The 12,148-nt window shown below is 45.3% G+C and overlaps 1 protein-coding gene across 4 annotated transcripts in view; it reads left to right on the top strand.

The window, feature by feature from the left end:
- Positions 1–278: 278 nt before the first annotated feature.
- The window catches only part of ELP1 (elongator acetyltransferase complex subunit 1), a 30,775-nt gene continuing 18,905 nt past the window's right edge, over positions 279–12,148 (top strand). For 2 of the 4 annotated variants that reach the window (XM_075725986.1, XM_075725985.1), the window contains exons 1-12: positions 279–428; positions 1,741–1,893; positions 3,618–3,699; positions 5,655–5,735; positions 6,081–6,166; positions 7,427–7,526; positions 8,429–8,519; positions 9,017–9,140; positions 9,826–9,916; positions 10,377–10,607; positions 10,907–11,077; positions 11,749–11,848. In XM_075725986.1, the coding sequence (XP_075582101.1) occupies positions 279–428; positions 1,741–1,893; positions 3,618–3,699; positions 5,655–5,735; positions 6,081–6,166; positions 7,427–7,526; positions 8,429–8,519; positions 9,017–9,140; positions 9,826–9,916; positions 10,377–10,607; positions 10,907–11,077; positions 11,749–11,848 (1,460 nt within the window). Of the gene's footprint in view, positions 429–1,740; positions 1,894–3,617; positions 3,731–5,654; positions 5,736–6,080; positions 6,167–7,426; positions 7,527–8,428; positions 8,520–9,016; positions 9,141–9,825; positions 9,917–10,376; positions 10,608–10,906; positions 11,078–11,748; positions 11,849–12,148 lie in introns of those variants that run through there. The other 2 variants (XM_075725987.1, XM_075725988.1) reach the window with 2 other exon arrangements.

The following is a 12,148-nucleotide window of genomic DNA, read 5'->3' as shown; positions in this document are numbered from 1 at the left end:
CGGCCACCGCCATCTCCAGCTCCTGGGAGGAGCGCCATCGTCAACTGCGCCTGCGCAAGCGGCTGCGTATGCTCCCTCCGCGCACTGCGCATGCGCCTCCGCCCGGCCGCACACGCGCTTCCTGAACTGCGCCTGCGTCGTCCTCGGACTGCGCCTGCACCCCCGTTCTGCGCCTGTGCTCGCGGTCTGCGCATGCGCCGTCGCTTCCGCCCGCCCGCCCGCCGCCAAGAAGATGGCGGCGCCGTGAGCGGTGTGGCGCTGCCTGGCCTCCCTCCACCATGAGGAACCTGCGGCTGCTGCGGACCGGCGGGCGCCGCCTCGCCGCCGCCCCGGGCACCCCGCAGTGCTTCTGCCTCAGCGCCGAGCTCGGCACGGTCCTCGTGGGCTCCCAGCACGGCCTGGTGGAGCTAGGCCCGGCCGGTGACTCGGTGAGAGCCGCCGCTGGGCGCACCGGGAGCCGCGCTCTCTTGTCGCTGTCAGGCTCGGGCCAGGGCTGTGGCTTCAGGGGAGGGTGCTGGTGCCTGTTGGCTCCCGCGCATCGCTGTAGGCGTGTTGTTAGGGGCGGCTTTGGTCCGCATGTTGCAAAGCTGGAATAAAGTGTTTGGGCCTCCGTCAGCGGGAGCGTGTCGGTCCCCGCCCGGAGCTCGCCTCTGGGCGGGTCGCGGCTGCCCTCTGATATGGCTCGCTCCTTATAGCGGCGTTTGTGGGGTCTTAGAGCCTCCTGCTGTTCTGCCACCGTCTGCTGCTGTTTCATTGTGCCTAGGAAGTTGGCTCTGAGGCTGCACTGTGGCCTTGGTGAAGTGATTTGCTGTGCTTTTAAAATACTAAATCTGCGTCCAAGAGCGGGTTTGTATTTGACACGGGTTGTTCCTGTGTTTTAGTCTTAAGCATGTTCCAGCGAACAGTTGCATCAGAGACACAGCTCACAAAACAGAAGCAAACAGGCAAAGGGATAGTGAACAGTACATGAGGAACCTTTTGAAACCGTGCTCTAGGGGAAAAAAGACACCAACATATTGCTAAAGAAAAAACACACTATTAAGCCATGAATTCTGTTAGAGCTAGGCCGCAGTGTCGTCTCTGGAAACACACTATGCAACTTTGAGGCATCTAGTTCCTTCAGTATGTTCAGTTCCAAAGTTAGCTTTTGGACTGGGGATCTCATTTTTAAAGAAAGGTGTTTTCTGAAAATCTGTGTTGTGGTCTGTTTGTGAAAGCTATCAACTAGAATCTTTTTAGAATTAAAATCTGAAGCCTAGCTGAAGTTGCTAAATATGTCAGCTTCCATTTCTGGTTTTGGGGAGAGGTTTATTTCAGGTCTTTATTACTGTGTTTTTTCCCTGATGACTGGATGTGTAAAGCGTTCATGCAACTAAGCTAGAGAGCTATTTTAGCTAAAACTTTCTTGTTTTGCTGTATCTGAATGCACATCCAAATGGTTTTCCTTTGAATTTTTTTTATGTTGCATCTGTAAAGTCTGAATGACCCCTTAAAAGTATTAGACACTTTAAGCAGCTACCCATTAGCCTCTTAGTGTTGACACTATGTGGAGAAGTGGAGATAAGTACTTGTGCATTGGCCATTTCCTCGCACCATTCACATACTCACTTCTGCTGTGTAATAATACTTTGTGTAATTGCAGTAGGATGAAATACACCCATGGATGTTATTTTGTCATTTCTGCAAAAATCCCAGTGAGGTGATGTGTGGCTAATAAGTCATTGGCCTCTCTGTGTCAAGGTGACAAGAGAAGTTTCCTTGACTGCAGAGGGTTTCATGCCCGAGGATGGAAGTGGCTGCATCGTGGGTATTGAAGATCTTCCAGAGCAGGATTGTGTGTGTGTTGCTACAGCAGCTGGAGACATCCTACTATGCAATCTCAGCACAAAGCAGGTAACACAACAGACAAGACACAACAATACTGAGGGATTTCAAAGGAAGGGATGAACTGTTCTAATTTCTTCAGGGAGCAGTTGTATGTTAATTACATACTGAGCTGTGGTTAGTCTCTGTTTTCTGGGCAGGTGAGCTCATTTTTGTGGGAGCCTTGAGCAGGATTAAGGACAGAAGATACACTCCATAAAGGAACTGGAATTGAAACGATGGCTTGCGTGTACGCAGCCCTAACCCTGTATGTTTGCTTAGGGGGCTGTTGGCACACACCCAGCAGCACAGGATCTACTGGACAGTCTTACAGAAATAGGATATTGCTGAGACTGGGTACAGAATAAAGTAATCCATTCATAATTCACACTGTAGCTACCTTTTTGTATTATCAGTCAATACAGAAAATCATGTTGACATGACTTAACTGAAGAGAGGAGAAAGTAGTGTGTGTTGTGATTTGAAGAACATTTGGAATAAAAAAGCCCTAGAAAACACTAAAGGGAAACCAAAATATCTTAGCTGAGTAAGTATGTCAGGAACTGAGATACTTGCTTTCTGTTCCTTCTTCAGTGTCAAATTTGTACAGTCTTCAGCAAGACGCCTAAACACCACAGCAGCACCCTCTGAAGTCTGCATCAGCTCCCGCAATACCAGGCCAACAGTGCAGGTGTAGATAGTCATGAGATGGCAGTGGTTTGTCTGGGTTAGCTGTCAGATTGTGGTTATTTGCAGGTCACTTGTTTTGGTTCTTGTTTGGATTTGATTTGCAGATACCACTTAAATATACAGTTAACTGTATCTGAAAAATGTGTACTGTATTGCAACTTAAAACGTCATAAAGGAATAGAGATTAACAAAAGATGTGATGACGAGAGATTGTGCTGATATATGGGTCAGAGATGAGGTTTAACTTCAGATCCTTTATTTTGAGGCTTTTTGGCTTACTTTCAATTTTAAAGTTGTGTTCTTTTGGTGCAGTCTGGGCACCAAGAAAGAAGTCTTGAAGGTTACTTTGCTTGTTCTGAAACCTTTTGCATGTGGGTGATGGTTAGTCCCACTTTGCTTACCTGAAAAGATTGTGACACCCAAGCTTAATTCCTTGAATGGCATCATCTTGCTGTTTATCACAATTGTTCTGTTCCACACCTTTTGCAAATCAGGGTAACAGTGCATGACAGCAGTTCTTTGCCCACTGCTATTGCTTATACACTCACGATCGCCCAGGAAAACTAGCCCAATTTTGCATAAATATTGAAGTTAGTGCAGTTTTATACAATTGTCAAGTTCAGCATGCACAAGCTGATCACAGTTTTAATGGATATAGTGTCCTTTAACTGCATGTTGGAATTCTCTAAGTAAGGGCCATTATGTCTGTGTTTTGTGACTTCAGTGTGTTTACCAGTGTAACCACAGACCTGATCAGGCAATATTAGTATTAACGCTATGCCTGCTGACATAAGGCTGAGAGTTGCAGAATAAAGCTCTTATTAAAACTGTTTATAGTTGAAAATGCTAATCTCTAGATTATTTGGGCTCTCATATATAAACATTCTGGAACTATCTTTGGTTAGAAATGTTTCTTTGTTTCATTCAACACAAAGGGCAAAGTAAGACTTGTGACTTTTCTAAGCAGAAGAGGATTTCTGTGCTTTGGTGACTGATTGCTTTTCTGCTGCGATAGTGCTGCACTGGTGTTCCTGCACTTCTGTGATCTTACTTTGGTCTTGCAGGTGGAATGTGTTGGAAGCGTGGACAGCGGTCTGAGTACCATGAGCTGGAGTCCAGACCAAGAGCTTGTTTTGCTTGCAACAGGTATCAACAATAGCCTGTAAGCTTTCTGCCTGTAGGACTGAAACTCATTATGGCCAAAATGCAAAACATAGTTAATTTTAAGATAGAAGAAGCAAAATACAAAGTTGCGAAATTGGGACTAAGACTTAAAGAGAGAAAAAAAGCCACCTGATCCTATATATGAGATTTCATTTCATGATCCATGAGGTGCTTTGGTGATCCAAGCAGAAGCTGTTCAGGCCCAAAAAGCTGAGTTTTATGGAACAGTAACTAGTCTTTCAGATCTTCCAAGGAAGTATATTTGATCTTGTCTCTAAAAAATAAAGACTCCTGCTTTATATCCCCATTTGATTTCTTAGTAACAAAAACTGCTTCTTGTCCTTGTGTCACAGGCTCAACTTAGCTACAGATGCGTCTCGCCTAGAAAATAAAGTTAGCCTCAAGCAAAGAGAATCACAGAAAGCTTGAGGTTGAAAGGGAAGTCTGGAGATCACATATTCCAACCCCCTTGCTCAAAGCAGGTTACCTGGAGCAAGTTGCTCGGAAATGTGCCCAGCAATGTTTTTGATATCTCCAAGGATGGAGACCCCACAACCTCTGTGGGCACCCTGTTCCTGTCTGTGACCACCCGCACTGTAAAAAATTGTTTTCTTATGTTTTAATGGAATTTTCTCTGTTTTAGTTTGCTGTCACTTGGCACTGCTAACAGTCTGGCTCTGTCTTCTTTACTGTACCCCACCTCCTACATAAGATATTTATACACACTGATGAGATTCCCCCTGAGCCTTCTCTCCAGAGCAGTCTGACTTCCGTCAGCCTCCCCTCATGTGACAGATTCCCCAAGCCCTTAATCATCTGTGTGACCCTTTGCTGGACTCATTCCAGTATGTCCTTGTCTGTCTTGTACTGGGGAGCCCAAAAATGGAGCCAACATTCCACATGTGTCTCACCGGCACTGAGTAAAGGAGAAGGATCGCCTCCATCAGCCTGCTGGCAACACTCCTAATGCAGTCCAGGATGCTGTTGGCCACGTATGCAGCAGGGGCATACTGCTGGCTCATGTTCGACTTGGTGTCCCCCAGAAAACACAGGTCATTCCTTTGCCAAGCTGCTCTCCAGCCACTTGGCTCCTAGTCTGTCCTAGTGCCCGAGATTATTATTTTCCAGGTGCAGGACATGGCTTTTTCCCCTGTTGAGCTTTATGAGGCTCTTGACAGCCCATCTTGCCTGCATAACAAGGGCCCTGTGGACAGCTGCACTGCCTTCTGGTGTACCTGCTGCTCCTCCCAGTTTTGTGTCACCTACAAACTTGCCAAGGGTCCTGTCCTCTAGGTCATTAATGAAAATGTTAAACATTGGCCCTAATGTCCAGGGGCACGCCACTGGTGACTGACCTTAAGCTGGACTTTTTGCCACTGATAGCAAGCTTTTGAGCTTGGCAGTTCAGCTGGTTTTCAGTCCGCTTCACTGTCCTTTTATCTGTCCCAACCTTCATGAGTTTGTCTGTGATGGTGTTATGGGAGACAGTGTCAAAAGCCTTATTAGAATCAAGATAAATGACATCCAGTGGTCTCCCCGTACCCATAAGTTAGTCATCTCATTGTAGGAGGCTATCAGGATGGTCAGGCATGATTTCCCCTTCATGAATGCATGCTGACTGCTCCCAATCACCTTCTTGTCCTTGATGTCTCAAGAGAAAATGTTTAAGAGTGCCAGGTATTTCATTTGAAGGTGGAAAGAGCCTTTTAAGGCTAGGCCAGGAAGCATGTTTTTGAAGAGGAGACTTGAAAGTGTTCTTCTGTTCCAGTTTGAGATTTTCTGCTTTGAAGGATGTGTTCTCTTTAGTATCATATTACTGTTAAAAATATTTCTGTGTTCAAGTCCAAGGCAGAACAGTAGAACAACACAGGAGAACACTGAGGTTTTATTTGCTGGAGATACCATTACCAACACTGTTTTTAATGTCTACCCTGCAGGTCAGCAAACACTCATCATGATGACAAGGGATTTTGAACCAATTACGGAGAAGCAAATCCACCAAGATGAGTTTGGGGAAGGTGAGAGGTGCACTAAAATGGAAGTTGTTCAAACCGATGTCAGTGGTGTGTTTTAAGTGTGTAAAAAGTAAAGAAATGGAGCTGAGCACTTACTGGGCCCCGGGAGGCATTTTAGACTGTAATACTGCTGGGCAGCTGAAGGGGAATGCCAGTATTTCATTTGTCAGCGTAAATTCAAGTAACTTCTCTGTACTAGAGGACTTTCTGGGCTATGTAAATTTCCTGCAGGTTTTTAGAATTAAACTTGGATGGAAAGTGTGGGTGGCTTGGAGCTGTGGTTGTGTTTACCACACTGTGCAAAGTAGTGCTGTAAATCTTCCACTACAATGATTATTTCTTCTTCAGGAAAATTTGTTGCTCTTGGCTGGGGTAAAAAGGAGACACAGTTCCATGGATCAGAGGGAAAACAGGCAGCACATCGCAAACAGACGGTATTATACTGGTTCTCTTATGTCAGGCCCATGCTGTCTCTGGGAAGACATGTATAAAGAGAGTTTCTTTTATTCCTGCAGTGCCAGTTTGCCACTGCCTTTCTGGTAGTTGTCTTTGTAGGCTTCTTCTGTTTGTTTCTGTTATTAATCTGAAATCCAGCATTTTTATCCTCCTCCTAATTCAAGACAGCAGCTGGGATTACTTAGGACTGTTTGTACAGACCTCAAAGCAAGAAGATTTGCAAGCGCTAGTGCTTGCAGAGGTAAAGCCACCCTTAAGTCAGCACAACAGATTTTGCTGAATGTGTGCTATATACTGAAGTGTTCATATGACCAAGAGAAATAGCATGCAGTTTGGCTGAGAGGAGCAGAAATAACAGTAGTTTGAGCTCCCAGAAGGCAAGAGTAGAAGGATTTGGACTACTGAGCATCACCAGTCATGTGAGGCGGCTCCATTTGCTTGCACATTTTAGCTCTTTGTTCCTTTCTCTGACACTTCCTTGTTTGGGTCCTGTTTTCTCTATTTTTTATTTGGTGAGAAGTTAGGTAGCTAAAAACACTCCACTGCTGGATTTTTCTTCTTGTATTTAAGTTTCAAAATTAAAACTGTCCTGCTGAAACCTGACAGGCTAGAGTGCAGAGACATGAAATGTGTCCTGTTCCAGCTTTAGTGTTAGGAGGGACAGGATGAGGCTTGGCTGTATCTGGGAAAATATGCCTAGTTTGATAAAGTTAAACCTTTGAATAGCTGCCTCTTTATCTGTATTCTGTTGAGATTTTTTTTTTCTTGTGTTGTTCTGTGAAGAACCTGTTTGCCTCGAAGAACACTAATTCTCATCCCAGCTTCCGTCTGCCATACAGACTGCCTGGATGGCATGCCTTTCTCACCTTTCTCCTCCCAAGGGGTTGTTACTGCAGGCGTCAGTCATGAACAAACCCTGATTAACCTTTGTGTCCAGCTTATGCACTGTAAGCAGAGACTGTGGTGGAAGGGAAGGATAGCATGTGATTATGTGAATAGACAGTCATAATCACTTGCAGGAGGAGCGGTTTAAATTTACAGACAGTTTTAACTCTAGTATCTCCTAAAATAACATTCTCAGTAACGAATTTTTAACTTTGCAGCCTTAAGATTTTTTTTAATGGATTGATTTCATGCCAAGGCTCTTGAAAGAACTGGCTTGGCAATGCAGTCTGTTTAGACAAACACAGCAGTTGCCTTCCCAAGCTTTGATGCAACTTTCTTTTGTGTGACTTCAGGAAGTGTCACCTACTTCAGCCTGGGATGATGGCAGGCCTCGGGTTACGTGGAGAGGTGATGGGCAGTTTGTTGCAGTGAGTGCTGTCTGTCCAGAGACAGGTATGGGACCAAACTTCTTTGAAATACCAACATCTGTAAGAGGCTTCTTAAGCAGAAACTAGGCAAGACAAGAACTGTCTGGTGTTTGTGGTCTCTTGGCCACTTAAAGCAAGGGTGAGTTGAGCTAGTTAGTTGCTCTTTTCTCTGTTTTGGTGTTCTCAGAGTCATTTTATAGACACAATCTTTTGAACATTCTTTGCAGTTTCGTTTTCAGTCCAGTGAGAAACCAGGAGAGGTCACTACTGAGCAGTTACCATCTGAACTGCTGCTTTCACCAGTGTTAAATCACTGCTCAAGCTCTAAGCAATCTCTCATGGGCTCCCAGTGCCAAATGGATGAATCTGTTTGGGTTGCCATACCCACTGTCCCTTATACTAGCAGTTTGGACTTGCACGCTTTTGTTTAAATACTGGTTATACTTTTCCCTAGGTTTTGTCTTAAAGCCAAAGAGCTGATGAACACATACATTTCTTGTAAGATTGTAATTGATGGCTTCCATACTAAATATTGCTGAGCAGTTTAAGCAAGCAGGTCAACATATTGAACTGCACCGAACTGCACTGCTCTTCCACTAGTTTGGATTTTTACCTTCAGTACTTCAGGTTAGGGATGATCATACATTTATAGGAAGATTTTAACATTTCTGTGGTGAAAGTTGGAGAGGGAAATGGATATGACTGAGCTACATCAGGCTGAAATTCCAACTCAGTTCCTTTAGAGTCACTCAGTTACTATGGGAGAGCTGCCTGAGACAGAATAAGTTCTTACCCCTTAAGGTGTACAAGAAAAATCTCCTTTTTATTCATATGCACCAAAGTGTGCTCTCCTACCCTCATAAAATTAGAAAAGTCTCTTCCCAGTGTTTTCTTACACATTTGTCTTATTCCTCTCTCAACCTGTAGGTGCTCGGAAGGTCCGAGTATGGAACAGAGAGCTTGTGCTGCAGTCAACAAGTGAGCCTATCTCAGGATTAGAGCAAGCACTGTCCTGGAAGTGAGTAGCAAAGCAGTCTGCATGCTGACAGCAGAGTGTTGCTTTTTATTCCCTGGTCACAGTCTGATCAGCATCCATTTCATCTCCCCTGTGTTTGTTTATTTTTCCCAAAACTCGAAGAAAGTTTCCTTCTGATCCAGCATGAGGAAGAGTAGCCCCTTAAACCCTGAAAAGCCTAATACTTGCATTACATGTGGGAAGAAGGGATAGATTCTCTGCACAGTCTCAGTGTCAAGTGTTTTTGGACTCAGCTGTATAAATAGGAATATTATATGTCCCTTTGCCAGTGCTGACATTTACTTGCTCACCTGAGGATGTTGTGAGCCCTGGAAAATGTCTGTGCTGGACCTATGACTTTGTCTGAAAAATGCTGAGGAAACCACGTCCTTTGCTGCCCTCTTCTTCATGTCTCTGGAGAAAATCCGAGATGATTGGTGTTTAAAATGACAGCTGGTGGTTGTGTGAGCAACCGCTTTTCATTTGGCTCTTTTTTTAAGGCCCTCTGGAAACCTGATAGCATCCACGCAAGAGAAACCCAACAGACATGATGTGGTTTTCTTGGAGAAGAATGGACTTCTTCACGGGGAGTTCACCCTCCCGTTCCAGAAAGGGCAAGTCAAAGTAAGTGCTGTGTCTGGGCTTGTTCGATTAGAGTGTAATGGAGACGAGAACTAGATCTTCTCCAGATTCTAGGAGGAAGTTTTTAACTTCATACTTACTGCTGGTCCTAATGGAAAAAGTGACCTGAAAAGAGAACAGTGAAGAAGCCTGGGGATAAGATGCAATGCTGTCTGCAGGCCCGTAGTACAAAGACAAGTACAGGGGGATAGTAGCCCTGGCGTGCTTCTGGCCCTTGTATACCTCCTAGCAGGCAAATGCTTCAGAAATGCTGTTCAGGATGTCAGCTGTTGCAAGAGTGAGGTGGAATACTCACATTATCCCAAATAAGAGCAGTGAGAACCTACTGCTAGAGTGTTACTTCAACTTCTGCCTTTGGGTGCTGAGAGGTCTTTTGTCAGATACTTCTTCAGTGCCAAGGAAAGCAAAGAGAACACTGCTTTCATGTTTGTGGTTGTTTTGCCTCTTCAGCTGTGTGGAATTGCTGTGACAGGTTCTGCTTCAGGATGCTTTACTCCAGCTGACAGGAGCTTTGCAAAACGCAAATGCTGTATTAGTGTATTAATTAACCCATGCACCTTACATTGTTGAAAATAAGGAGCAACTCAAGGTCTTGCAAACCAGTTGGGAGCGTACCCACCCTACACAGAGGCAATAATATCATTAAAAGCCATGTTTGTTTCTGCAGGTTAATGAGCTGCTTTGGAATGCAGATTCTACAATCCTGGCTATATGGCTGGAAGACCTAAGGGTCGAAAATTCCAACCCAAACAGTTACGGTGAGAGCACTGTGTGAGGCTCTTGCTCTTACACTTGCCTGCAAATGTGGTTAGCAGTGGGTATTCCTCTGCAAGTTAGGAGACACTGGGGGGGCTTACGTACAACTTTGAGACTCCTGTGCAGGTCAGGAAGAACTGGGCGTTCAGCCTGAGCTCAAAGCATCTTCCAGGCTGCTGTAACTGGAAGTGGTATTAATGGAATGCTAAAGGTGTGAGCCCTTTCTAAGGCATGGTTGCCTTCTCACAAGGGGAGCTCAAAGAATTCTAGGATTGATGCTTCTGAATGAAGTCTGTTGTTAAGTTTTCTTGTGCTGGGTGTTGTATGGCACAGGCCATGGGCTGAAGGCTAGAGCTATTACTTCCATTGCACTTAACCCACCCCTAGAAGAGCAGTGGTGGTGGGGAGGGCTCGAGATGGGTCTCAAGTAGTAGTCTGTAGTAACCATTTGTTTTTCTGTAGTTCAGCTGTGGACCACAGGGAACTATCACTGGTACCTGAAGCAAAGTCTACATTTTGGTAGTTTGGAGGAAAATCAGTTGGTGTCACTGCTGTGGGACCGAGAGAACCCGTATAGAATGCACGTACTCTGCCGGGGTTGGCATTACCTCTCCTATGACTGGCATTGGACCACAGACTGTGGGATGGGGGAGAACAGCCAGCATGTGGCAAATGTGGCTGTCATAGATGGAGGTAAGCAGTGGGACTACTTTGCAGTTCTAGAGTCAGAAGAGGTGGGGGAGCCTTTTGAATACAGGCTGGATGGGATTATGGTAGTTCTTCTGTTAGCTGCTGTTTCTATAAAGCTGCTGGTGAGGTGGACCATGTAATTGATGGAAGCTTCAGAGGTGGCTCGATGGAGTTAACTGCCAAGGGCACAGCAACTGTATTTTCCTGTAACGTTGTTCCTACTTTCAGTAAAGAACCTAACGAGAGCCTCACTAACATTTGGACTGGGTTACAGCTTGGGTTTTTTCTCTTTTCTTCCACAGATAAAGTGCTTGTCACAGCATTCCAGCATGCTGTGGTGCCTCCACCAATGTGTACCTATGAGCTCCAGCTCCAACAGGCAGTTAATCAGGTTGCGTTTCACACAGATCCCAGACGTAGCGGAGACATGGCTGTCCTGGATGCTGATAACAAGATCTCTGTGTACAGATATGGTGAGAGCATGTTGTGCTGTCTTGTTAAAGGAAACCCCCTGTCCCTGCGAGCAGTACCCTGGGGGATTAGGAGGGTGATGGTCACTCAAGCCTTTAGTAGGCAGGAGCAAGATATATCTGGTTCAACTGTGGGTTCAAGCTCAGTTCTCTCATCTCAAGTAGTTTGGGTGGCACAAGTAGTTTGGGTAGCAAAGGAGCATTTTGGTGATGCCTTGGCTTTGTGAGAAGGCAGCATTCAGCACTTAGCTATGTGCTTATGCTGGTAACATCCCCCTGCCTAGCTTCAGCTTGAGCAGAGTGCAGCAAGTTGTATCTTGGGTGATCTGTTCTGATGGCATGTTACTGATTGGCACTGGAAATGTCTGGGAATAGCTACCTAGGGTCTGTCTGAGGCACCCAGCACTTCACAAAGCAGTCCTATACACAGTGTAATATTCAGTGTGCTGTGAGACAAGACTGTTGCTGCTATCTCTGAGTTTTGTACTATGACATTATGAGGTAACTGTTCTTCAGGGTGAGTGTTAATGAGGACTAGGTGTGGGCTGTACATGTAGGGATGGTATTTTCTGACCTTTATAACAGTTTTCTGTAGCATCTACTTCGTGATAAGAATGAAGATGGGGCTCTGTTGGCAGTTACCTCTAAACTCTGTTTTGTTCTCTGTTTGCTAGGACAGAGTACAATGAATGACCCCACTGTCAGGTTTGGAGCTGTGGGAGGAAACGGATTTAAAGCAGCTGTGGAAACACCTTACCTGGATAAAACCTACAGGTAATATGTCACTAGTACAGCAGTAGTGGGGAGAAAAGGGTAGTGCCTGGCTGGATGTTTTAGAGGTCACAACTCTGATGACTTGTCTCAACATTTTGAAGAGCGTGTCAGATAACATGGTTTCATTGTGCTGACACTGGCTGCAACTAGTGCTAAGGATTGGGCAACATAGTGGGGCAGTTTATCCTGAGAAGTGCCCTTGACTGAGGTCTTGACCTAGTGGGAGCAGTGACTGTCAGTTCCTATGCCTGGTGCTCTTGCCATTGTGGTGGTGCGCTTTGTGCTTCTGCTCCCAGAGCC

This window comes from Pelecanus crispus, chromosome Z (genome assembly GCF_030463565.1).
Source record: "Pelecanus crispus isolate bPelCri1 chromosome Z, bPelCri1.pri, whole genome shotgun sequence".
NCBI lineage: Eukaryota > Metazoa > Chordata > Aves > Pelecaniformes > Pelecanidae > Pelecanus > Pelecanus crispus.
Note: the sequence above shows the minus strand (reverse complement) of the source record. Positions and strands in the feature narration are given on the sequence as shown.